Source organism: Cydia pomonella, chromosome 8 (assembly GCF_033807575.1).
Source record: "Cydia pomonella isolate Wapato2018A chromosome 8, ilCydPomo1, whole genome shotgun sequence".
NCBI lineage: Eukaryota > Metazoa > Arthropoda > Insecta > Lepidoptera > Tortricidae > Cydia > Cydia pomonella.
The window spans coordinates 19,631,609-19,659,312 of record NC_084710.1 but is presented as its reverse complement, the minus strand read 5'-3'; the positions used below and the strand labels follow the sequence as shown (position 1 = coordinate 19,659,312).

General features: G+C 37.2%; 2 protein-coding genes across 2 annotated transcripts; both read left to right on the top strand.

Moving 5' to 3' along the window:
• The first annotated feature begins 4,869 nt into the window (after window positions 1–4,869).
• On the top strand, window positions 4,870–13,820 carry LOC133520793 (uncharacterized). Its single transcript, XM_061855456.1, has 6 exons — window positions 4,870–5,103; window positions 6,968–7,007; window positions 8,117–8,220; window positions 9,734–9,826; window positions 10,189–10,292; window positions 11,597–13,820. The coding sequence occupies exons 1-6, from the start codon at window positions 5,074–5,076 to the stop codon at window positions 11,778–11,780; spliced, it is 555 nt and encodes a 184-aa protein (XP_061711440.1). The 5' UTR covers window positions 4,870–5,073; the 3' UTR covers window positions 11,781–13,820.
• Window positions 13,821–18,943: 5,123 nt separating this feature from the next.
• Window positions 18,944–27,318, top strand: LOC133520792 (uncharacterized). Its single transcript, XM_061855455.1, has 6 exons — window positions 18,944–19,225; window positions 20,944–20,995; window positions 21,671–21,786; window positions 23,532–23,630; window positions 24,718–24,815; window positions 25,771–27,318. The coding sequence occupies exons 1-6, from the start codon at window positions 19,199–19,201 to the stop codon at window positions 25,973–25,975; spliced, it is 597 nt and encodes a 198-aa protein (XP_061711439.1). The 5' UTR covers window positions 18,944–19,198; the 3' UTR covers window positions 25,976–27,318.
• Window positions 27,319–27,704: the final 386 nt, after the last annotated feature.

Here is a 27,704-nt window from a genome sequence, read left to right as displayed (position 1 = left end):
CAATCGTGTTAGTTCCGTCCACGCAACCATTTCAACCAAAACAAAATTGTGAAATTAGGAATAAACATTAAATAAGTGTCGCATGTTTATCTTATTTTTACCTTTAAACGAGCAATTCTTGTATATATACCGGGATCTCGGAAACGGCTCTAACGATTTCGATGAAATTTGCTATACAGAGTGTTTATTTAGTCACCTGCAATAATTTACGGGCTGAATTAGGTCACACTTCGCAACTTTTACTATGGAACCGACCCCGAAATCGCCAAAATTTTTTTTCTTTAAAAAGGCCAAGGCCGAGGCACGTCTACACTGGCCGGTTTGTGCGTGAGGAAATTGCCTCGCGCGTATATGCTCGCTCTGTGTGCACCCGGCTTTTGACATTTGATATTTACACTAGCTATTACGTGAACTCAATCGCATTCTCTCTCGATCGCACTAATAAGTCAGTGCGAGCGAGATGTACTGCGATCGAGTTCACACAATCGCTAGCATAAACGTCAAGCAACTCATGGTAGCCGTACTGGTACTGACAGACAACGCATAGCTTAAACCGCAAAGATACGCGGTAACCTGAAATTTGTTATGTTAATAAAGAGTGAATCAACTTTTTCGTATCACTCCTTGCCATTGTTACACCATGATTGGTCGCCTGCGTCACTCTTGAAACCTTGGTTTTATAGTATTTATAATAACCATACATACATTTTTATTTTTCGTAATGGGTCATCTATATAGCATGCATAGCATATTAACAGAACGTAGTACATACAGTTTCAAGGTCAAATTGTTATGTTTGACTATACGCTGAGGGGTGAATAGTTAGGTCATACTGAACAACTTTTACTATGGGGCCAACCCCAAATTGCGAAAAAAAAAACAGCTGTTCATAGAACATTGACATGTGATTCAGACTACAGATTTTTTTTTACGCAATATGGGGTTGTTTTCATAGTAAACGTTGTTCAGTATGATCTACATATCCACCCCTCAGCGTACAGCAAACATAACAATGTTAGCCTGTATAAAGTGTATAACATTAACAAACAATGCTACTGTTGTCGCCTGGCTGACGAGACACAATCACACCAAAAAAATTGATCTACCCAGGTATATTTTTCAAATGTTTGTACCTTTTAGGCTCCACTGAGAAAAGGTATTTTGAAATTAAACCCCTAAATGTGTGAGAATGGGGTTGATTTTTTTAAAACAACATCCACGTAGACGATGTTGCGGGCAGAGTTTTGCACAGTATACTAACGTGCACATAAACTGGGGTTACTTTGATTTATCATTGATTTTTGATGAATTTTATGATGTGGTTTGCAACTTGCAACCTTAACAGAAATACATGATGAAAGAGCTCAGATAAGATTTCCTTTTTCAATGGTCAATGTATCCCCGCGATTCAAAGTAACCCTAGTTTACCAGTAGGTATAATAGAAACCTGTAGATAAAGTCATTGCACCTAGTCCGATGATAACAACACTATACTAATAGAAAAATGTAATAAATACAACAATTACAACACGGTTCACTTTATATATGTCAATTATATACATATTGCTTGTCAAGGAATGTGTGAACACACCATGCCTCCTACAGTCGCCATCAGATTTATCTGAGCGGCGAAGATGCTCAAAAATATCTCAACACGCGCGCACGCTTTGACAATAGAGGCGTGTTCAGATATTTGTGATCACTTTAGCCGCTGCGATATATCTGATGTCGACTGTGATAAGTAATGTTGACAATTTACCAGAGAAACAGTGCATGGATGCGGAAAATCATTACAAAAACAGCAAAGAAATTTGTACTCTAAAACTAAGGATAAAAGGTTCGAAATTGTTAATAAGGTTTTCTTGTTACAAAAGCGTTTAGTAAGTCATTAGCTCGTGCTGTCTTTGATTTAGTATCTTGATGTTATAAATTATGACATAAGGTTTTGTCACTTTATGATGGGGATATTAATGTTTTAAATAATGTGTTGCCTTTTTTCCCCGATGGAATGAAGGCAGTAATAGTAGATTGTTAGTTAACCAAGGGATGAAAGGCACTTATTTCTGTTGAGAAGGTTTGTCGCTCGAACGAAGTGAGAGTGCCGATAGTTCAAGACTAAAATGGTGTCTTTCACTCTAGTTAAACACTCTGCTTTTCATTTCGAATACGAGTAAAGTAAAATACGTGTGCTTTCAAAAATACACGGCTAAGTATAAACTTCAGAATTTTTGGAATTTGTACAACGAATCCATTTAAAACCAAAACTTAAATTGCTTATCGTAAAACAAACCTGCCTACTTAGAAAGTACAGTGCTCTAGACCACAAACGTATCATTTTCTGCTCATTTTTAAAACAACAACGACACACTTTTAGAGCATGAGAAATGAAAATACATTTATTTTAGGAGCTGTTTGTTTGGGTATAAGAATGGATGTTCCAATTTATAACCAAGAAGGTTTAGCCGATTTTCTACTATCTAAAGAGAAGAGAAGAGGGACAAAAGATAAGGCGCGCCGCCACGAGAAACTTGCTACGGAAAAAAATACCATTGCGCGAGTTTTATTCCGAATATTTACTTATAATAAATAAAATAATATTTGGGGACAATCTAATACAGATTGAACAAGCCCCAAACTAAGCAAAGCTTGTACTATGGGTACTAGGCGACGATATACATACGTATATAGATAAATATATACTTATATACATAGAAAACACCCATAACTCAAGAACAAATATCTGTGTTTATCACACAAATGAATATAAATAATAAATATTATAGGACTTTATTACACAAATTGACTAAGTCCCACAGTAAGCTCAATAAGGCTTGTGTTGAGGGTACTTAGACAACGATATATATATAATATATAAATATTTATAAATACTTAATTACATAGAAAACACCCATGACTCAGGAACAAATATCCATGCTCATCACACGAATACATGCCCTTACCAGGATTTGAACCCGGGACCATCAGCTTCGCAGGCAGGCTCACTACCCACTAGGCCAGACCGGTATGAATGCCCTTAAACAAGCGGGCGTGGGGCGCGGGCCGCAGGCCGCGGGGTGGGAATCGCGCTTTTATGTCTACAATTTTGTCTACTACTTACCAATTTTCATTAATTAGGTTTCATACTAAAAAAGTATTATTTTAGATGACTCGTAGAAAAAAGTAATTTACAGTACATATGGGGCTACTTTATAGCACTAGTGCGAGAAGTAGCATATTACGTTACTGTGTCGAACATTTAAAGGGCCATATGTACTGTAAAACGTTGTACGATACATGTGCGAATAGGTAATTCGCAACTCGTGTCGATTTAAAACACTCCCTTCGGTCGTGTTTTAATTTATCGCCACTCGTTTCGAATTTCCTATTTTTCGCACTTGTATCGTAATGTACTAATATACAATAGTAATATAATCCAGCTTTTCAATTTCGTACCTTACTTAGCCAACTCAGCAAGCTTCGTTGCCTAAACACGGTACTCGCCTGAAATACTCTCTATTATATCACGATTGTCGGCCCGATTCGAAGATAAGTAAGACACGTTTAAGATCTTTAAAAGATCGATAACTAAACGACATGTCAAAATTGACGTTTATTTCGATTCCGCTGTGATCCCAGTAACATCTATCTACGATATTTCTAACGTCCAAGTGACATTGGTTGACCGAATCGAGCTGATTCTGTCAATTATACGACATACAAACGATATCTAAATGAGAACTTATCGTTATCGTATCTCATTCTTCGAATCGGGCCGTGTATAAAATACTATTATAATAACATTATGGTGTTTTGGTTTGCAGAGTAAGGATATTATTCAGGAAGCGCTTAAATTTAAGTATTACTTGGGACTACAGAACCAATTTATTATTAAGCGTCACTGAAAAGGTCTCCACTCAGCTTAATGTCAAGATACCACCCAAGGATCTCGACGCTGATCTTTCGTCGAAACCTTTCGAGAGAACGCAACTACACGCTTAAGTACAGTCAGCGTCAAATACTTTGTAGCAGTCAAAGTGGCCAAATAGTTCGGTACACCATACTAAATATATGGTGTACCGAACTATTTGGCTACTTTGGTTGCTACAAAGTATTTGACGCTGACTGTACAAATTTTATATAAGTGCAAAAGTTTCAAATAAATTTAAGCAGGCTATAATTATTATTCAATTACAACGAACAATAAATAATTTAAATTGCGCTACCTAAACATTCGGTAATCCGTCTTTTAAGTAGTTTTAAGCTTAGGCTCTCAACTTTTGAATCTGAAAAAAAAAAGTTTAGAAAAATTTAAATTGCATTAACGTTCAATGCTTTTAACAGTTCTACATATATGAGGCTATCGAACAAAACAGTAAATTTTACTGTTGCAAAAAACAATACATTTTACTGTTTTGTCAAGTTAAAATGTAGTGACTGTTAGTTTTTTCAATACTCAGCAATGTTCAAAGAGTTAACGTTATTATTTTGTATTTTACTGTTTTCAAATATTTGTTGACATTACAATACAATACAAATACAAATCCTCTTTATTGCACAACCTCTGAAAAAATGTACATGGAAACAAGATAGAGGTAAACAACAGGCGGCCTTATCGCTAAGGAGCGATCTCTTCCAGACAACGTTTAGGTAGTGGACATTGACATTGGTGGTGTGACATTGTATAAAGCATTTAATCTTAATGAAAATCAATTGAATGTGTGCACGATAAATCATATTTTTTCAGTAGTCTGTTTTTGTGTGATTTTTACGGTATTTGTCCTTGGTTAAAATAGGTTTCATTTCAAGATCTTGACCAGATCATCTATTTTTTGTTGTTATCTGTCTAGTTGTGTATACATGTGTAGTTCCATTGACGTTGTCCAGACATAGTCGTTTGCCGTCATCAACAAAAGCATTTTTCATCATCGGCGGTCATTGATTCGTCAATTGTGCCAGCATAAGGAAACATTATTTTGAGCTATATAAAGGACTTTATCCTTCTACGAGTTATTGGCGCTAGGCAATTCGTGAAGAGTGGTCGCAAAGTGTGGCATAGCCGTTTATAAACCAATTATGGTATCTGTAGCATTCATGCTTCTCACGGTAAGTTCGTAATAGCCTAATTTGGCAGTAATTTATTACTTTCATAGTATTAGGTATTACACATTTGAATAATGAACAGATACAAACCCTTTAAGTGCATTGCAAATTCTTAATAATAATTCTTTCTTAATAACTACAGCAATTGCAATGACGACCGGTCTGGCCTAGTCGGTAGTGACCCTGCCTATGAAGCCGATGGTCCTGGGATCGAATCCCGGTAAAGGCATTTATTTGTGTGATGAGCAAAGCTATTTCTTTTTGAGTCTTGGGTGTTTCCTATGTGTTTATGTATTTGTAGAGTACCCACAACACAGGTCTTCATGAGCTTACTGTGAGGCTTAGTCAATCTGTGTAAGAATGTCCTATAATATTTATTTATTTAATTCTTTAATAGCTTACTACCTACTATCTAACTTATAAAAGAACTTAACTTAATATAATCTCAATGTAAACACAGTAATTATGTGTAAGTATTTTAGATCTGTAAAGCTTAAAGCGCTTCTTAAAAAACTTATTTTCTTCTTCTTTCTCGTCACACTCTTGAGAGTGAGACAATTTCGTCAAATGATGGCATTTTTCTCTGTCACTGTAATTACGTCTTAGTGAGAGTAAAAGAGATAGATGCCCGCAATTTGCGAATTTCGGTTTTTGCGGTAGGCCCGGTAGGTCAGGGCCGGTGGTACCTAAGCTTCTCAATGCGTCGCCATTCTTTCCGTACTGTGGCCCTCCTTGAACATTCTTGGAGTGGTCCATTGAGTGCACTATTGACTAGGCCTGGCCCACGCATTGGTGTCCTACCGCGGCTTGTGCCATGGACATTTCCTTACAATACAAATCGTTCCACAGATGTGTCATGTCGACGTGTAATCTTATAATACAAATATTTTACATACTTGCAATCTAATATAACCATCAAAAACGCAACAAAAATGGAATAGTTACCAGTGTCATAGGAACTATTCAAATCGTATAATTAATATTAGGTAAAAAAAAGCCCTCTTTTAAAGCTTGTCTCGATACTTCGTGTACAGTTTAAAAAAAAAAACTAAAGCAAAGTAAATAAAAATTGGAATATCCTGACAAAAGTCCGGATATCACCTTAAAATCCTTTCAATTCCTTGGCGATTTTAAATGTATGAGATAGTACACAGTCGCTTTAATACTATCGTGGACGATATCGTCCATCGTTGCCATTACCAGTATAAACTATAAATGCGCCTATAGAAACCCTTATTGCAAAACCTTACGCGGGTTACTAGCCCCCTAACTCGCCACTATATGCTGTAGCTACAGCCAAAGAGAATTGAGTATAAAGGCGTACTGTCAATGTAAAATTTGTAGTCATCTAAATTTACTGCCAAAACAGGACTAAAACGCCTAAAATGGAATATGGCTATTTGAACCATGTTCTTTCACTGATAAGTGTTCAATGTTAAATATGAAACGGTGTCACCATCTACTCGAGTATAGGCCAAAGGTATATTGTCATATTCGTCATCTATTCGAACATAAATTCTTCTTGATTTCTCGAGGCACGTTTTTTTCTCAGACTTTATTTATCTTACACGGAGTTATATAAATCTTTGCTACAGCATAACCATCCCTTTCCTCTGCCCAACTTGAAATTTAGCGTATTGTCAACTTTCCAGAATTTATATTACGAATGAGTCGTTTCCAGGAATGTTTTTCATTGGGGCTAACCCTAGACGATACCGGTTGAAAATAATTAATATTGCTAGAAAGATGAGTAAACAATTGTTTACCGTCATAGCTAACTCTGTAGGGAAGAACTCTCTTAGTAATATAATTCCTAAGCATAACGTATAATATAAAATGTTAATTAGTCATTCTGTTACGATTTCAGGTGTCAACACTAGCTGTCCACGGGAAATATGTGTTCAAAGGTAAAAATTATAATAATTTTATATTTTTAATTAGGATGACAAGTCATAGACATTTAATATTATAAGCTCGCTTCTTTGTTTGACTTCTTTCCGTCTGTGTTGTACCCATTGACATTATATCTCAGGACGGGCCTTACAAGCACTAAGAATGGTGCTAGTTCAGTGGTGTCACTCACGAATTCAAGCCAATCGTGCAGTCTGACGCAACTAGTTGCGACCAATCGCGCGCGTGATGCGAACTCATCAACCCATCACGTTGTGGCGTTAGACTGCACGACTTGCTCGAATTCCTAAGATATACTACTGGCCTTAGCGTCTATTTCAGACGATCTATGGTGCAATGTCCGAAAAATATCTTTTTTGGTGACTGAAAAGACCGATGCGAGAGCGGCATACTTTGCCACAGAGCTGGCAAGGGAAATTCGCGACGGACTGTGACGTTTCGCTACGGTGCCTTTTTTCCCTTTTGTCTGCCAGTGCCGCAAACCCCGCAGAGCCTCGTCGCAGAACCTGCGACCATCTCCAACGCACTTGCGCCACTCCGTTCGCTTCTCAGCAAGCTTTTTAGATATATGTCAATGGTTAAAGGTCAAATCTGCGCGTCATCGTGGATGACACAAAATTATGTTTTAAAACGGCATTCTGAAGTAACATAATCTGACTTTAACATTCAAGTAACATAGTCTACCTAGTTTTCCTTGCTAGAAATTGTAATACATACAAAAAAAATCGAGCTAGTGCAGAAGTTTTGTATAACTTCTATTCGCTCTTATTTCGTTGTGCAACACAATCTATATACCAGACATTGATTGGTAGGTATGTGTTACTAAAATGTTCATGGCAAGTTTCATTAATTTAAGCATGTCGTTTCTATTTTTTCTTATTTAATGCATGTTCATTATAAGATGTGTCCCGCCGAGCTTCTTGCCGGTCTCATATTGAGATACCCTCCTCCAATTGAAAGGGAAATTTAAATCTTCTCGGGTCAGAGGTGTAGGGTTAGAGACGGTGTAGGTTTATTTGACGTTCATAATGGGCAGTGTAATATGCCTACGAGTGACTTGGCGGCGGGTTCTTGACTCTTAAACACACCGTTATGATTTTTTCAGTTGATCCGAACACACAAAACGGATGCAATGGGAAGACCTTCTGTGACATAAAGCCGGCTGACTATCCGGAGCAGGAGATCGATCGGCTTCTCATGAAAGAATTGGTAAGGTCATAATTCATAATTCATAAACACACACACACACACACACACAAGTTATTATCAATAATAATAACTTAGATAATAAACAATAGGTCGCACTTCTCTGCAATAAACCAGTCTCATTGTCCACCATTTTTAATACGTCGGTGGCAAACAAGCATACGGCCCGCCTGATGGTAAGCAGCCTCCATAGCCTATGTATGCTTGCAACTCCAGAGGAGTTACATGTGCGTTGCCGACTCGAACACTCCGCACTCGTTGAGCTCTGGCAACCTTACTCACTGGCAGGAACACAACACTATGAGTAGGGTCGAGTGTTATTTGACTTCAGTTTTCTGTAAGGTACTTCCCCAGTTGGGCTCTACTCTAGATCTGGAATGACATCCGCGGTGCTGTGCCCTACCTCACAATGCCCATACCTCTCTTTTGGACGTAATTTAAGTACGTACCCGGGTCCGGGTCGAACTTCAAACGGTCTGTTCACTTTGTCTACAATAGGCCCATTGCCTTCTGCGAACGGTTCATGTGTGACTATTGTTGCGCCTCTGAACGGGATCCAGCAGGCGTTCTACATGGCATTAAAGCTCTCCAAGGGGACTCTACGTGTTGGATCTATATCCCCACACAAGCCTATAAAGACCGGGATTCAAAAGCCCGTGAAATTCAAGGAGATACAAATAAACATTAAAAACAGGAAATCTAACTACTTAGTAATATAGTAGATGAAACATAATTATAATAGTTAAGTAAGTATCTGTTTAAAAAAAGGGCCAAGTTATGAATAAATAAATATTATAGGACATCATTCCCACAGTAAGCTCAATAACGCTTGTGTTGAGGGTACTTAGACAACGATATATATAATATATAAATATTTATAAATACTTAAATACATAGAAAACACCCATGACTCAGGAACAAATATCCATGCTCATCATACGAATAAATGCCCTTACCAAGATTTGAACGCGGGACCATGGGCTTCATAGGCAGGGTCACTACCAACTAGGCCAGACCGGTCGAAGTTGTTATTTAACTCCTCGTATATTGATACCCGAGCATGTAAAAATTCTAAAATTTAACCAATTACTTCGAAAAGTAGAATTTTCGGCGTTGTGAGAGCTTCAAGGCACGAGGGTTAAACAAACTTTGCTACTGAGTGAAACAAAAAAATCCACACAAATGCGACAGAATATATACTGTAAGACTACAAATTAGTTCCAAATGACTCCTATTAAATATTTATCATTTAAAATCATCACTAAAAGTCGATTTCATCAGCCAACACGTGGAAAAAATACAAAATGTGCATGATTTAATGCAAGATTTTGCCACTTTTGTGGATAATATGCAATATTCTTGTTGGGTTTTGAAAAAGAAAAAGAGCCTTTTATGATCTGCTGTGGTAAAAAGATATATTTTTCATTCAGCAATAATTTTCTTAATAAAATTATCAGAATACATGCAGTCATATAAATCCTCTGACTTTTAATAATTCTTTATTTGTCTTTTCCAGCCTACGCTTCATCGATTAAAAAGAGAGGTGGCGACAGAAATACCAAAAATTGCATCTGGGGGCCCTGGCGGCAATTGTAAAACAGTCGTGGAGGTAATTACTACTTTTATTTAACATGTTATATTAAATTAAAGTCCTCAAAGGTTGACTGGAAGAGATCCCATACAGGGATAAGTTCGCCTTTGTTGTATTTAATTTACTCTGTAACTGTGTTTTTCGTGTTATTATTTCTATGTACAATATAAGTATATACATACATACATACATAAAGTAAGGTCAATAGGTGAACTCGTAAGTATTTATGCTCTTCGCATTGGGCCGCCCGTTTTACACATTGTTTAACGTTGATTGCATTTTTTTTTAAACAAACCCCAATATGAAGCTCTTACTGCTTTAGTAGCCATATAATGATGTATGTACAATTATTTTGTTATTTTTTTCATTTACATTTACAGATAAAGAAACCATATGTACTCACTAGCGAAGGCCAGGTTCCTCAAATAGTCGTGCAATCGAAGTTTTTCGAGCAAACAATACCCCACGTGACGTGTGAGAGCATGTAAGTATAACATTATCAAATTGCAAGGAGGTGCCACATGAGTAGACATCGGAGTTTTTATCGCTCGGTAAGACTAATAGTAATAAGCTATGGAGTCGACATTCGCAATAAAATTCAACGCATATTTATACTCATATGTATGGCTGCGAGTAGTGGGCAACGGCTCGAAGGCACGTGCATACCATCCAAGTAGCCGAAATGAAGATGCTCAGGTAGATGTGCGGCGTTACCAGGCTGGACAAAATCCGTAACGAGTACGTACGAGGAAGCCTGGGCGTTCGTAACATCGCCGACATAATGCAGGAGAGTTGGCTGCGATGGTATGGTCACGTAAAGAGGAGGCCTTCTGACTACGTAGGAAATATGGCACTACAATTTTCCATCTCAGGTCGAAGATCTAGTTGCAGACCCAGAACAACATGGAATAGTGTTAAAGGACAAGTGAGTGCAAGTTATCTTAGGACGATGTCGTGGACAGGGCTAAGTGGAGAAGGTTAAGCAGGAAAGCTGACCACACCACCATGTGGGATACATAGCTGGGAAGAGAGAGACTCATTTATCTATTTAATTACTGAGTTTAATATATAAATTATCGTATAAGAACAATGACCGTTTTTGGTAGTTATATTGCGAAATTTCATCATAAAATAACATGAATATAAATTAATCAATACAAAAAAATACATTATTCTGATATTTATGTCCTGAAAAACGAAATTAAAGGATTTACAAACTCGTCAACATTCTTGTCCTTGATTATAAAATTAAAATCAGTAATTCAATATTTGAATGAGTATGAGTATGAATATGAGTTGAATTTTATTGCAAATGTCGACTTCATAGCTCGCTATTAATCTTACCGTGCGTTAAATCTCCCATGCTGACACACGAGCGTCTTTTGAGAGTTGGCGTCTGCACGTGCTGCGGAAACTGGGCTATAACCACGAAAATCGAAATTCGTCAATGGGAGCATTTTTCTCTGTCACTCTAATTACGTCTTAGTGCGATGCAATTTGCGTCGCTGCGCAGTTGCGCCAATGTTGCGTCGAGTAGCAAGCCATAGAGCTGACTAGACGCCGACGCCCGGGAGACGCTAGTGTGGGGTTGTTAAATAATGAAAAAGTTTAACAAATATTCATAATTTCCATAATTTAGAGCAAATATTGTAGCAAAGTAAAATTATATTACAGAACCCTTTCTAACATGAAACGAAGTAAGAAGCGACTAGATTTTTAGCTCAACGGCTTATACACGCAATAGAATAACCTCCAGAAATTCACTAATTTTTTTTTGTTTATTTACAGAACCCAAAGTTGCTTCGAAAACTTATTGCGAAATGATCCCAGCACCAAGACAATGTGCAAACAAAAGGTCATCAGCACGAAGTTATTCGTATACGATACGCAAAATAATAAAATAGTACCGATTGTCGGCGAAATTCCTATAGACTGTGTATGTGAAACCTACTTCACGCTAGGCGAGAAATGAGACACCAGCGCGCTGCTGATATACCACCGGGCATGACATTCTCGTACCAGTTACGTGTCCGTGCATGGTTGCCGCTCTCGCATTAGATTTTATAGTAATTTGTATAGTGCCCCATTCTTACCATTGGCCTTCGAATCTATCACAGATTCACAGACTATACAAGCAGTGTCAGGTAGGGTGACAACGTTTTTCATGGCTGTGTAAAGCTTGGTCCACACTTGTATCATTGCTGCGTATCGTCGTAGTTCGGACACGTATCATGATCATTAGTGCGGACGCAAAAAGACCGCGATTATGCAACGCGCCGTATCTGATCGACGCAATCCATGTTGCTACGCGATTATTCAATACCCCTCACACTCGCGATCGGATACGCGTATCATGATCGGTAAGTATGGACGTGTTTTGACACTGTATCATGATACGCAGTTATGATCGGATACGCGATACGCCGCGATCCATCTCGAGTCGGTTTTTCTCCGATCATCAAAGGGGATAGGGACACGCTTTTGACAAGTTTGTACGTGTACCGATCCAAGCATCGATCAGATCAATGGCAATAGTTTCTTGTGTTTATATATTGTATTGTGTTATAATATGGATATCGTTATTTAACCTTCTTGTTATTATAGTCGGTCAAACAAGTTTGTCAGTAAAAAAGGCGCGAAATTCAAATCTTCTATGGGACGATAACCCTTTGCGTCTACATTTTTTGAACAGCACACAGCTCAGGGGGCCTAGCCAAGATATCAATCATTTGCGCTACGACAGCGAAATACTGTATGTTTCTCTATAACTCTTAGGTACATATTAGTGAGATAGAGAGACAGGATAGCGGTTCGTTGTTGTAGCGCAAACAATTGACATCTTGGCTATGCACCTTGTACAGACGAACGATCGCAGAAAAAAAAAGGCAAAATGATACGATGCGAGTGATACGGTATGCCAAAAGTGAGCGTCCATACTTAATGATTCGGCATTATGATACGATACGCCCCGCTACGCTACGGTTAGTATGGACGCATTTTTTCATGCCACGATAGTTACTAGTGATACGGCATGTCCAAAGTGAGCGTCAATACTTACGATACGCGACCCCGATACGATACGCATGATCGTGATCGGCAAAATGATACAAGTTTGGACTCAACTTAAGCCAATACAAGAGCGGAAAATACGACCAAAAGCCCAAGTGTAATGTGCCAGTGTAATGTGCCTGTGGCGAACAGGTGTCACATTGACGACTCACTCACTCACACACGCACTCTTATCGATGCTTGTTAATCCAGCATATTAGTAATAAAGGCCATTGACGATGATGATGATGATTAGGGCAGGAGCGTTGGTATCCTAGCGGTAAGACTGGCGGTCAATCCGGAGGTTGTGGGAACCCGAGCTTGTAACAAGAAGTCTTTTTTAATCAAGAAGGTTCTTCAAATTATTAACAAACCCGTGCAAGGAGTGCATGGTCACGATCCTCAGTAGTGAGAGAACGACTAGAAAGAAGATCGTTTTATATTTACCAGCTTATATTTACTCGCTTTTCATTGAAGGAAAACATCATGAAGAAACACAACTAAGCCTTTTTTCCCGTCGAGCTGGAAGGGAAGGCCAGATGACAGTATCTTTCATAAAAACTATGCCCGGTGGCCGAGGTGACCTCAGACTTTAGTGGCCGAATTAGAAAACTGGGATTATGCCTTAGAGAAGGTGATGATCTCATCATGATATCTATCAGGAGAGCATTTGTTCGGATTATTCCTAGTAACGATGTCCAGACAGTGATCAGATCAAATTCTGTGTTTATAACAAGCCATTGCTATTAAACTCTAGTAAGGCACTAAACACACGGTGGACGTGTTTACGCTCGCTTCATTGTTTTACCTAATGATAAAGCACGCCGCAGTGGATTTTATTTAAATTTAACTTTTGTTATATTGTCTCATAAATAGATAGATTCAGTATTATTACGAAATTGAAACTTATTGAAATTCATTCTTGCATTTTTCATTCAATAAAATATTATTTTTGTGTGATCAAGTGTTATTATTTTTCTGACCTAACCTGAACCGGCATATCGACAATGCAAGAATAATCAGTAATACATATGGACACTCGGATTCCTTTCTTTCGCACAATTATCGCAAATCATAATGTAATGATGGTCATATTATCATTAGTCATAACTCTGAAACCGCTAAATTTCCAGGAATTTCCTTAGGTTATCCTATAGATAGGTTAGGTTAGGTTAGGTTAGGTTTGTTTTATGGCAGTCCTAAAAAGTTACACGTTTCTGAGAAAAACCAAATTATGGCTAACGAAAATACGGATGAACATGACTTAAAACTTTATGGGAAATAATAGAGACCCATGGACACTACCTAGTTCTATACAAAACCAACTTAAAAAAATCAACCAAAAGTATGTCTGGCCATGCTCAGTGTAGGGTTCTGTAGTCACCCGTCCCTCAAAATTTGCTGCCATGAACGCGCGAACGAGGGCTATAAGTGTATATCACAATTCGCAGCTTTTTCAGGCATATTACGCACGCTCGCACGGATAGTTTTCAGACTATATTACGGAAAAATATAGTCTCATTACTAAGTCGTGTGAGATGTAGTCACAATAGCATTCTAAAGGAAATTGCTAATAGATTCGATTGTCCGATCTCAGGGCACTGAATCGAGCAAATTAAAATTATAGCGCAATTTATAATATAGATATATGCTGTAGTAGTGTAAGTATATATATTATAAATTAGCACAACATGTTTAAATTTTATTTATACACACTAATACTAGGATAAGATATGTTTATTATGTGTTTGTCCGAAATAAGGAAAATTATTATTATATTATTATAATGTGCTTTTATGAACGTCAAATAAAGCTATCGGTTGGCTCTAGTTTGCCTCTGCCTCGGGAAGATTTAAATCCCCCCTCAATTGTAGGAGGGTATCCCAATATGGGATCGGCAAGAAACTCGGTGGGACACATCTTTTCAAAACATTACATCTTATAATTAACATGCATTAAATAAGAAAAAATACAAGTTAAATTAGGTAATTATTATAGAATTCAAGCAATTACATACAGTAGGTACTTTTCTTCATAGAAATTTGGTAATTATTTTTTTTCTAGCACTAACGATCAGTGAGCCAAGCCGCAGACAGATAGCCAGATGCATTTGGCGAAACTATAACCCCCATATTCATAAACATGTACTAAAGTTACGATGCCGCTAATAATCGTGTGTCCCTTTCCATCATACCAATACATCGGAAAGGGACAAACGATTATTAGTGGCATCGTAACTTAAGTACACGTTTATGAATAAGGGGGTAAGAGTTCATAGTTGGAGGGTTTTAAGGAAAAAATGATAATATTTATGTAGCTATCAAATTCGAAAATGGTGGTATAACTTGCAGGCCAATTCGATCGAGTCGTACCTATATATGCTTGATAAAAAAAAATGTAGCAAATAACACATTGTTTTTTTAAAGCTTTTTTTATAACTTGGAATGTACATAGGTAAGATTTGACCCACTTCCCGGTTTCCGATGAAGATGTAAATTGGATGATACTGGAATATTATGGTACTCATACTATCGAGTTGATCTGATGGAGACAGGAGGTAGCCATAGGAACTCTGTGATAAAACAACGCAACCTACGTATTTTTGGGTTGTTAGAATTGTCTCAATGAGTATTACTTGACTGTTGAAAGAAAATTAGAAAAGGCTGTATCAAGAATATTTTTTTTGGCAAAAAAACTTATTTATGACATAGGAGGCAAACGAGCACACAAATCACCTGATGGTAAGTGATTGTAGTCGCCCATGGACACCCGCAACATCAGAGGGTATAACCCAATGCGTTGCCGGCCTTTGACATTTGTATGGGGGTGAGTATTGTTACTATTGAATACTTAACCATGAGACTTTGGTGCCGTTTAGAGCATTCTGATAGTAGATGTCACTATGAGTTTCCCTCACATGTTTCAAATTGGGAAGAAACAAGACGCGACATGCAGGTTTTGCAAGGAATCAGAGGAGACTGCAATGCACATTCTCTGTTCCTGTGGACTACTAATGTCAAAAGGAAGTACCCACTTAGGGCGGCACGTATTGCAACCCTATGAGATACAGAACATTACGGCCCAAAGAATCTGGAATTTCCTGGATTCAACGGGCATCAGTAATGAACTTTAAAGGGCTATCACAATAGATCACTACCTGGTCGACGTGGCACTCAAAAGCCCAAAAACCCCAATAATAATAATAATGAGTTTCCCTAAGGCATATAAACAAAAAAGAAAGAATGAAAAAATCGGACGCTTCTGGTAAGCTTCGGTACCTCAGTTAGTAGGGTCTTTCACTTTTTGTATTCCTGACTTCGCTCACCAATCGAGTCTCCCCACTCTAAAAACTATATATTTAAATTTTTAAAAGAATCGAATAACGTTTAAAGGTTGCACACATTGAAAAGGTAGAGGGAGAACTCCATACATTGCGTGAAAATTAACTATGTTCTAAAATAACAAAATATAATTAACAGTACCCCTAGTGTAAGTTTTATCGACATCCTAACGTGACGAACGCGTTTGCGTTAAGTGTCATTTTGTATAGGATTTTGAGTTTCCAAAACGTCCCGCTTGGCGCGCTCTTTCTAAATCACATACAAAATGAGACTAAACGCAAACGCGTACGTCACGTTTCGAAATCGAATTTATTTACACTAGGGGTACTGATACACTAAACTGGTAAAAAAAATTGCGTCTAAAATACGATAAAAGCACTTTTCCTTTGGAAATAGGTGGAACAACTGAAAAATCTTAATGAGAACATTTAGCGAGTAAAAAAATCCATGTTTACTACTTAGTTTTAAAATTTCTTTATATGTAGATGGTTCTGTGTCACACTACTCTCCGCTGTGTTGGTAGACGCTTAAACAATTTGCTACCCTCTGATATAGATTCATTGGTTATTTGAGAAAATTTATGTTGATGTTGTGACACCTCTAAAACTTGTCCAATTTAAATATATATATTTTTTTTATCAGTGAGAACAAGAATTCGAGCGAAGTCAGGTGAAAATCGAAATTTCAGAAAAATGAAACACCCTATCTGTTAGTTAAGAGGCTGTCAATACCTAAAGCGCGCACACTGTCTATTTGTATCGGAGTAAATTAGATAGCACTGTCGCATGTTACTGGGCCTGGGCAAGGGAATAATAAGAAAAATATTTAAATAAAAAAAGTGGACGGTTTAGATATAAATGTTTTGAAATTGTGATTTTAATTGCAGACCCATAAGTCAAAACAATAAAGACATAAAACCGTTTAATTGTGATTTTAAGACCAATCTTTGCAATTATTTTCTATCGAGCCGATTTCGTTCAATCATGTATCGAGTACAACCACGGTCTTTGAAATATAATTAATATGAACATATATTTTTCTTACTTGACTAAAACAAATAGTCTTTCTTAAAAAACTGTTTAAGTAACATCAATTTTAAGGACATTTTGTGTTGACAGCCTCTTAAGAGCGATTGGATCGGTGTTCCAAAAGGTCGCACGTTCGAGTCTTGTCCAATTGTACTATTTAAAATGTATATTATTGTCACCGGGACACGGTACGAATATCTTAGAATGAAAATTTCTTGACCATAGTTAAATAAATAAATAAACATTTTTACACAAATTGACTACAAGTCCCACGGTAAGCTCAAGAAGGCTTGTGTTGTGGGTACTCAGACAACGATATTTATAATATATAAATACTTAAATACATATAAAATGCCCATGACTCAGGAACAAACATCTGTGCTCATCACCCAAATAAATGCCCTTACCGGGATTCGAAACCAGGACCATCGGCTTCATAGGCAGGGTCACTACCCATTAGACCAGACCGGTCGTCAAAGTTATACATATGTAATGATCTCTTATTGTCACACCTACTTTGCACTTTGGATGGTAGAGAATGCCATTTGACATCAATTAATTAAAATAAATGCAATCAGTAAAAGTAAATACTCATTGTACGTTTTTCCTACAATAAGTATTAGGTACCTACCTACAATCGACTTGGTAACTAATGAGGGGGGGGACTGAACAATCGGTATATTTCCTTATTGCGTCACAGGATGCGGTTCTGATAAGGTACGAATAATGTATTGCGATTAATACAACAAGTAGGTCATACCACCTAGTCAATACGTAATAAAATGCTATTCCCTTCTTTTGAAAGCCCAAAACCTCGATGTACCTCTTCACGATAACACAAAAAACCGTATTTTTAGTATTAGGTGTTATAGCGACAACAGAAATACATCATCTGCGAAAGTTTCAACTCCCGCTCGGTCAATTATATCAATATCAAGTATCATCAAAGGAATATGTTACGAATAGCTTTGCGATGCTAGTAAAAACGGTACTTTTCTATGAAATTCCATTTTGGAACAAAATGTTTTCCACGAACAAAATTTTAACAAATCTGATGTTGATCGCTTCAGGATAATATATTCCAGGTTTATATATTTCGCTTTTAAAAAAAAAAATTAAAACTATAAACCTAGTTTCTCATTATGTCAATAACATACTAAAAAATCATGGAAAATGGAAAATATTTAGAAGTGGAAAAACATTTTCTTTTTTGTATGGACGATCACGTGGTGTTACTAAAATATGGCTTAAGTAAGCGATATTTTGTTTTCTTTGTCATTTATTTACTGTATTTAGTGTATATTTATTTAATTAACTACGATACATAACTAAGCAGCCTTGCATTAACCACAACATAACTATTTGCGGAAAATTAATTCCTTAAAAGGTTATCTTTACCTACTAATGAAATATGTAACCTTAAATATTTATGGTTGGCAACATCGGACAATTGTTCCAGTAACACGTGTAAAGGTGACATTAGAATGGAAATTACGAATTTATGTACGAAATATCATTTGATATTTTCCAGTCACGGAAAACATCATGAGGAAACCGGACTAATCCCAATTAGGCCTAGTTTACCCTCTGAGTTGGAAGGTGAGATGGCAGTCACTTTCGGAAAGACTACTACTACTACTACTAGGCTACGTTAACTCTTGGGAATTAGTTGCCAAGTAGACCTCAGGCTCCCATGATCCGTGGCAAAATGCCGGGACAAAGCGAGGAAGTTGATGATGGATTGATAAAACGCAAACGACAGGAAATGGAAATTGAAATGACGTCGTTGTGATTAAACACAATCATTGCATTGCACCATGTTACAGGAGTGTTATCAAAGTACCTTTATCCTGTGACGCACAAAATAGGGAAAAATATGTGCCTATATAAGATTAGTTAATTTGTCTGTGGGCATCAGTTACCATTTGTAGCTCATTAACTACACTAGAGAACAAAATAATCTAATAGCAAAAATGGCCCCAGTGAGTTTCCTGTTCGCGGTAAGTTTTTTTTCATTTCCCTTTTTATGCAAGGTTTTTTTAATCGTTTAATAATACCTTAACTTTTGATGAATTATTTAATTGTTTGTTCCAAATAATTTTCATGGACATTTTGATCCCATGATATAATTTGTGAATTTCGAGCGCTCAATTTCGTCGAGTTTCAAACGATGAATTGATGTTTTTGAAATACGAGTAATAGAAATTGGGTTTCTAATGGTATTAACCACTCGCTTTCAATTATTTTCGTAGAATTTAAATGCCTATTAGTGGAGATATATTATTATTAACGGGAGAACACGATATCGAGCGAAATTAAAAAATCGGTCCCTTGATACAAATTTGCCAACGAAAAAAAGAAAGATAACTGTAAACATGTTGTGAAGACATATTCACATTCATATTCGCTACAAAATAAACGCTTATAAGTATTGCCGGAAAATATTGTGCAATATCAAAATAGCATACGTAGACGAAACGCACCAGTGATATGACAATACCAAATAATTGACACCCTGCTATCACCTCAACCGACAATATCTTTTCGTCACACTAGCTCGTAAATTCTGTCGTAACTTGCTCGTACATTTATTTGCAAATCGACTCAAGACTATCCTTATAAAAAAATCATACTATTCCATAGACGAATTCATGCAGGACAACGATATAGATATTATATAGTGGTAGCTTCACAATTGTTACACAAATTAGTTAAGAAAAATCATATTTTAGATATAAGTAGCCTTGTGTAAATATAGTTTTAAGGAAATTGCCATACCCCCCCGGGATGCCATGTGAACTCTTTTATCACTTGTAACAACTTGTATTGTACCATGGTATGCAATAAATGATTACTTACTTACTTACTTACTTAAGCGGTGTTATTGTACTTAATGCCAGCATTTTGAGATGGAATGAGCTATATCTTGCCCACGGGCGTTATAGATTTTTTTTAATTTAACAAGCTGTACTTGCACCTTTTTCATTACTTACGAAATCAAATGTTGCACATTGTTGAGATATAAATACTTACCTACTCTTTGTACCTAAGATGGATAACTTACCTATCGTACCTATACCTATGAACTTCTGTAAAAGGTAATGAAATAAACGTATTTGTATTTGTAAATTTCATTATGCTTATTTTTTTTCTTTAAACAAAAACGTCACTTTTGACCCTGACATGTCCGATCCATATCGTATCTAGACCTAATATTTGACTTACCTTAAACTTCGAATCGGGGCGTCGGACATTGACGACCACTAAGACGTCTACTATCACCATCGTTTATTTAAGACGAAAGCATAGTAAGAGGACCCCCGCGAAATAGTCTTTTCATACAAACGTATTTTCATTTATTTTTTTCATATTTTCCTCTCTAGATATTAAAATTATTGAAAATATTTTGATACAATTTGTTGTATATCAAACTCGGCTACGCCCGTACGTTTGATATGTTTCAAATTTTTAATAGAGTTAGAAGCATTTAATTTTTTTAAAGATATCTGTTTTTCGCTCCTAATTTTCATAATAATCATAAATTCGAAAAAAGTCAAACGTAGTCATGCGCCTCCCATGGTTAATATAAATTAAATTATGTAAAAATATTTTTCATAATTTCAATATCCGCAGAGGAAAATGGGGACTACATTTGGAGAAGCACCTGTCCCCTTTTCTCTTAAGTAAGTACCAAATTTTTTTGTATCGTTTGTTTCAGCTTGTCGTTTTGACGAGGCTTTCAGATACCTACTCTCTCCCGTACAATTCTGGTAAGTTATAGGTATATAGTTCGTGTTATCAAGTGTCATCTACGATGACGCGCGGATTTGTCAAATCTAACCTTTAATAATATGCCAATACGAGTCAAGGCACACGGCATCGTGAATGACACGATCAATTATTTAATGTCAGTATCAATGCTGTGGCTCTAGTGAATAACGGTAGTGAGTAAGGGTAGGGTACTCATAGTGTTGTGTTCCTGCCGGTGAGTAAGGTTGCCAGAGCTCAACGAGGGGGGCGGGTTTAGGGTCGGCAACGCGCATGTAACTCCCCTGGAGTTGCAGGCGTACATAGGCTATGGAGACTGCTTAACATCAGGCGGGCCGTATGCTTGTTTGCCACCGACGTAGTATTAAAAAAAAAGGTACAAGTCTCGGGCAGCGCAAGTGTAAAAAAAGAGGTGTAAGTTCCACGTAACACTTGTGACGTTTTATACGGCTAAAGGGGTACGAGAAATTTGGTTTGCTGGTAAAAACTAGCCAAGTCAAATTCTTTATAATTTTAGAATTTTCTGCACAGCACAGAACTTGGCACTTGGCACCCATATAGATCTCAATTCTTTTGTCGGCGAGTCAACAACGACACATATTCTTAATAATGAACTTGGCTCAAATTACACATTTTTGTTTTTGTTGGGATTAATGTATCACGTTGTTGTTTAACAGGTAATGGAATACAAGATTCCTGGCCACGTGAATGCGAGGGCAGAAATTACTGTTGGATAAAAACCGACGCTTACCGAAAACTACAAAATATATTCGACGGTCTTTTGAGGGGAAAGGTAAGTTTGTGGTACAGTGATATAATATTTAGAATAAGGGCCACTTGCGCGTTCCGGGGTTAGCCAACTAACTTGGAGTATTTAACCGTTTATATAGGGTTAAACTGTACTGTAAAAATCGGTTAACTTAGAATTATTTGGCTAACCCTGGAACGCGCAAGTGACCCTAATAAGGAGATTCACAGAAGCCGACAGAAACCGTCCCCTTACAATTTACGTAAGGAGACGGTTTATGTTACGTTACGCTAGCTAGTTTTAACCCTTTGAACGCCAGACGACGAAAGATTTACCGTGCGTTTCAGTGAAACCTGGGAGCATGTCCCCGCCAAGTCGAACAAAAAAGCGACACGGCCGTACCATCCTTTTCCCGAAGCAGTTCAGGCCAATTTCGACCCCCCTATAACTTCGTTGTCAATAAAAATAGAAGCCTGAATTTTCAGTCCCCAAGCAGGCATTGTATAAACACAGTATATTTCGAATTTCATTCAATTTGAACCAGTAGTTTAAGAATTATAACTAGTCAAAGTTTCTTAATTTTGTCACTCACTCACTGACTGACCGATCATCAAAACTCTAAGCTTCAAATTTAGAATACACAGTGTTTAGCGTATAAACTAAGTAAAAACTCAAATATTACGCAATTTCGGTCCAGTTTTCTAGATACACCAACTGCATAATATTAAAAATCTTTTATGTTTTAAATTAACAGAATGACTTGGCCATCCCAAGAAAACACAATGTTTCTCACAAGTAATACATATTATATTAAATTAGATTGTTTAGTGCGATTGCCAAGTCAATCTATTTATTTAAAACAAAAGTTTTTTTTTATACTGATATGGTCACTAGAGGATGTTGTTAGGTTAACTAATTACGTAATAACTTAAGACAGAAGGTCCCTTAAGTAGGGACTGAAAAAAATTAACCAAATTGGTATTACATGGATCTCATAACTTTTTACTGTAGAAAAACTATGATGCAAGACTTGTTTTTTTAGGGTTCCGTACCCAAAGGGTAAAACGGGACCCTATTACTAAAACTCCGCTGTCCGTCCGTCCGTCCGTCCGTCCATCCGTCTGTCACCAGGCTGTATCTCATGAACCGTGATAGACAGTTGAAAATATCACATGATGTATTTCTGTTGCCGCTATAACAATAAATACTAAAAAACAGAATAAAATAAATATTTAAGGGCCCTCCAATATACCAAACGTAATTTTTTTGCCGTTTTTATAGACGCTACGGAACCCTTCGTCCGCGAGTCCGACTCGCACTTGGCCGGTTTTTTACAAGTTATGTTTTTAATAGCATTGAACTTCACGGAGTCTTGCGTAAGTCCCTATTGCATTAGTCGTTGGCGTCCTTGGCAAGACTTTCGGATGACGTCTTCAGCCGCCTGTGGCTGTTAAAGGGTTTAAGAAATGAAATTATAAATACTTTTGTATGAGTAATATAAGTAAATATTATAAATTCTGGAAGGAACTATGTAGTACATAGGAACTTATAGACTTTATTACATTCAATTCGCAAGTATACTTATCATTATCAAACATACAAGTAGATACGTACTAAGCATATATATATATATATTAATCCCCATTCCCACACTTTCTCCTATCTCTCACACCAAAGCATCCCCGCTCATACTAGAACGAGACACGCTGATATGTACTCGTATTCTATTTTATAACGCGGACTCATTCTTGCCAGCATTTAATAAATAACCACCTACCTTTTTATTTCAGACCATGCATTACAGGCTAGGCGATGAGGATGTGAGCGACCGAGACGGACAAGGATCCCGGGTGAAAGATATAGGCCGATGCAAACCATCTATGACCTACGTAAGATATTAAAACTCTATATACCACTCAACTCTTCACTGAGAAAAAAAACATTAACAATAATTGAAACTGCATTAACATTTAATGCTTTAAACAGTTCCATATGAGCCTATAGAAAAAAGCAGTAAATTTTAATGTTCATAAAACTGTTAAAGCAATGTCAACAATCAATCAATATTTGAAAAACAGTTAAATACAATACAGTAACGTTAACTGTTTGAACATATCTAAGTATTGAAAAAACGATAAAAATAAACGTTCGTGAACATTATCGTTATACTCAAAACAATAAAATTTACTGTAATACTTTAACTGTTTTACGAACAGTAAAATTTACTGCTTTGTTCTATATACTTATCCTATTGTAAGTACAAAGTTTCAGAGCAATCTAGCTAGTCGTTTTAAAATGAGAGCATTACTAAGTTTGTATGGAGAACCGAGCTACTGCGAGCTTCGATCATTGTATACACGGTGTAACACGAGGAAACAGAAAGATTTTAACAGTGTATTCCTGATCACATTTAGAGACTAAAATGTTATAGAAACTTTTCTGGATTTCGCCTAGTTTCAGAATTAATACCAAATTTTAAAAAAAAACCTCTTATTGTAACTTAGTGCAAAGCGCCTTTTTGATGGCGATGATGCCATTATGGGGCGAAGTCTAAATTTCCATTGATAGATGTTCCAAAAGCGACAAGGAACCTTTGCAAAAACTGGGTTTTACAAAAAAAACTAAAAAAAATATTTTAGTGCCAGTTTTACCATTAACTTCTTATGTCCCTGTACAGTCAAAAGATTTCATTTGAGACCCATTTCGTACCTTGTCTCAGTGACAATAGGATGAGGTCTGTAGCGACTTTCATCTTGTTTGTCACTGTGACAAGGTACGAAATGGGTCACAAATTAAATCTTTTGACTGTACCTACAAATAAACACATTAAAAAATGTATATATTTATGGCGAAATTTACTTTAATTTGTTTCGTTCTATTGGCCTGAGACGTGCGTGGTTAAAATCTTTCGAGTTCTTTGTGTTACACCGTGTAAAACAATTCGTATTAATTCAATTCTTATTTGGTATTTTTCAGCCTAAAGTGATATACATGATTAAAGATGAAGATGGTACTATCTGGTATGTCCCGCAAACCACCAACTACACCGTTGAGATTGAAATCGAGGAATGCGAGTAAGTTATCATTTGCTTCTCATAAACTTATGTGTAATGGGTATAGTTGGTAAACACTCGAGTCCTTTAAGTCCTCTGCTTTGAAACTCGACTCAGTTTTCCAGACCCACATCTAAACTCGAGGTCTTTTCAACTTGTTAGAGACCCGAGTCTTCCGTAGAGACTTGCGTCCTTATCAGAGAATTCTCAATTGTATTGTTTGCAAAATTTCGAAATGCATTGTCTTTAAGTAATATTCGTGGATTAGGCACACAAATAATACAATACCTACGAAAACCTACGAAATTGTTGACGGAGTCTTTATTCGGAGGCTCGTGTCCTTGTGAGTTGCTCTAAAAAAAGACTCAACTCAGTAAAGGACTCGCCTCGGGACTTAAAAGACTCGAAAGTCTTTTAAGGGCCGAGTTTCGTAAATACGAGTCAAGTTCTTCAAATTCAGACTCACTAATTAATGGGCGCTGAAACTGTTATTAAATCCTTCTCACCATCTTCTATATCGAACAGCCTAGCTAGGTTATGGCGCCGAGTTTTTTTTTTTACTTTCAAGTGCGCCGCGGTCTGAAAAAGATTTGGGAACCCCTATGTGGCCTATGTTTGACACTGACATATTCTCTAACGTCTACGTAAGTTACTTTCTATACATCTCGCTCGCACTAATATGCCAGTCAGAGCGAGATGCGTGGAAAGTAAGTTACGCACACGCTACCGAGTATGTCAGTGTTAGGTCATAAGGCTACTGAATACTGATGTATTAAGGTACCTGTCGCGTCCAATGGTGATCCCTGTCAGTCCTCCTTCTTCTCCTTCAAATATCTTTGGTTGGGCTAAAGAAGAAAGTGGAGGCCCCGCGCGAAATCGCCTTTTCATACAAACGTAGTCCTCATTTTCCTCTCTGGATATGAAGAACTTCGCTGACGCTCGATCAACAAACTTACAATTTTTTATGACTTTTCAGGCATCTTGGCCCGATTCTGGAAGCTGATAACACTGGTTTGGATCCAAATAAATTAAGTGAAAAACAAGTGCACTGCGTCGAGCAACGAGTCGCACTTATGTTCCCTGTACTGTACCATGACGATAAAAAATATAAGATCAAGCTGCTGTCACCTCCCAAAGGGCTTCCACTGAGTTGTTCAACTAAAATAGTCAATAAACTGTAAATAAAATAATTTCTAACAGTATTGAATGATTCACGGTTAGTTTCACTAGACATAAATCGACCGGGATATGATATGAACCGTGATTACATTTTATATTGTTTATGAGCTCTTGATATTTCGATGCAGTTGCATGCCGTTTTACGCAAGAAAAGAATAAATCAATTTAAGTTATTGTTTAAACTGTTTATACGACTTTTTTTTTATAAAAAGTTTTTAACCTTTAACATAAATATTTATACACCAAAGTATCAAGTATAAATATCGCTTAACCCGACATTACTTGACTGTATGTAATACTACCACACGCTGACTTTGAAAAGCAGAGCTCGTAAACAATTGTTAAACAATAGATCAACATTATGGTACTCTTTGTGCAATTTTAAGCGGAATCCCGCTATAGTATATGAAATGGGGTATACCCCGTCGGGCATACGGGCATACAATTTGCGTGGCGTTTTAAGAGCTAATACTCAGGACCTTTAAAATCCGAATGCAAGACTCAGATTAAAGACTACGCAGACACAGATATCTTGCGTTTCAGCATTCTGATGCGTACGCATCATCATACAAACAGCAGCACAACTAAATTGTATTCTACACCATTTTATAGTATAGAAGCCTACGGTAAGGTCGTAAGGTACACCCTTATGGCTTATTTCGTGTAAATATTTTTAGCTTACGCTAAAAGCTCCGTCACACTGACGCGGAAACGTTCCGGAGCGGTCGCAGAGCGGTGCGGTAAAGGCGGTGATGTCACATGGATTGAAAACGTTTTGATCGCGGACTCGCGTTGCAACCGCGTACGGCTACGGCCACGAACATTAATTTGTAAACCGTATTTCCGTAATATTTGGGTCTTAAATCATTAACACATGAATATTGTCAAACACTCAATCAGGTTCTCCGTAACATTCGTTATTGCAAACAATATTGTTATTTACTTCGTTCTGCACAACCGCTCCGCGGCCGATCCGCGCTCAATATGACGAGCGACTGGCCGCGCCCGCACCGCTTCCTCGGTCGGTGGATCGAGGGCGGATTGAACGCAGTGATTAGCAGTGTGGCATAGCTCATAACGTTATGTGCATTCCGAGTTGCGCGGCACCGCGCGCAATCCGCGTTGGTTGTTCTACCACGTCAGTGTGACGGAGCCTTAAGTGCGCAACTGTAATTTATACGAGAGCCCTCATGTTTGGTGCCCTCAATTGTCTTTACTGCTCCGTTGGGTTGCGAATTTAATCTGGATTTTTTATGAATATGATCTGTCAGTGTCAAAAGTGTCGTTTTTGATTGAAGAAATGAATGAATTCACAACCTGTTATTACAATCAGAATAAGCGTCCAGATATACGGTTCACCCTGTTGGGAGCCTCCTCTGGCTGTATAACCTACATGTGAAAATTTTCAAATATCTGGCGTATTTGTCAAATTGTGCTGTTTTTAATTATTAGGGTTCCGTAGCCAAATGGCAAAAAACGGAACCCTTATAGATTCGTCATGTCCGTCTGTCTGTCCGATTATGTCACAACCACTTTATTCCGAAACTATAAGAGCTATACTGTTCAAACTTGGTAAGTAGATGTATTCTATGAACCGCATTAAGATATTTACACAAAAATAGAAAAAAATCAAAAAAATTTGGGGGTTCCCCTTACTTATACTTAGAACTAAAACTCAAAAAATCTTTTTTCATCAAACCCATACGTGTGGGGTATCTATGGATAGGTCTT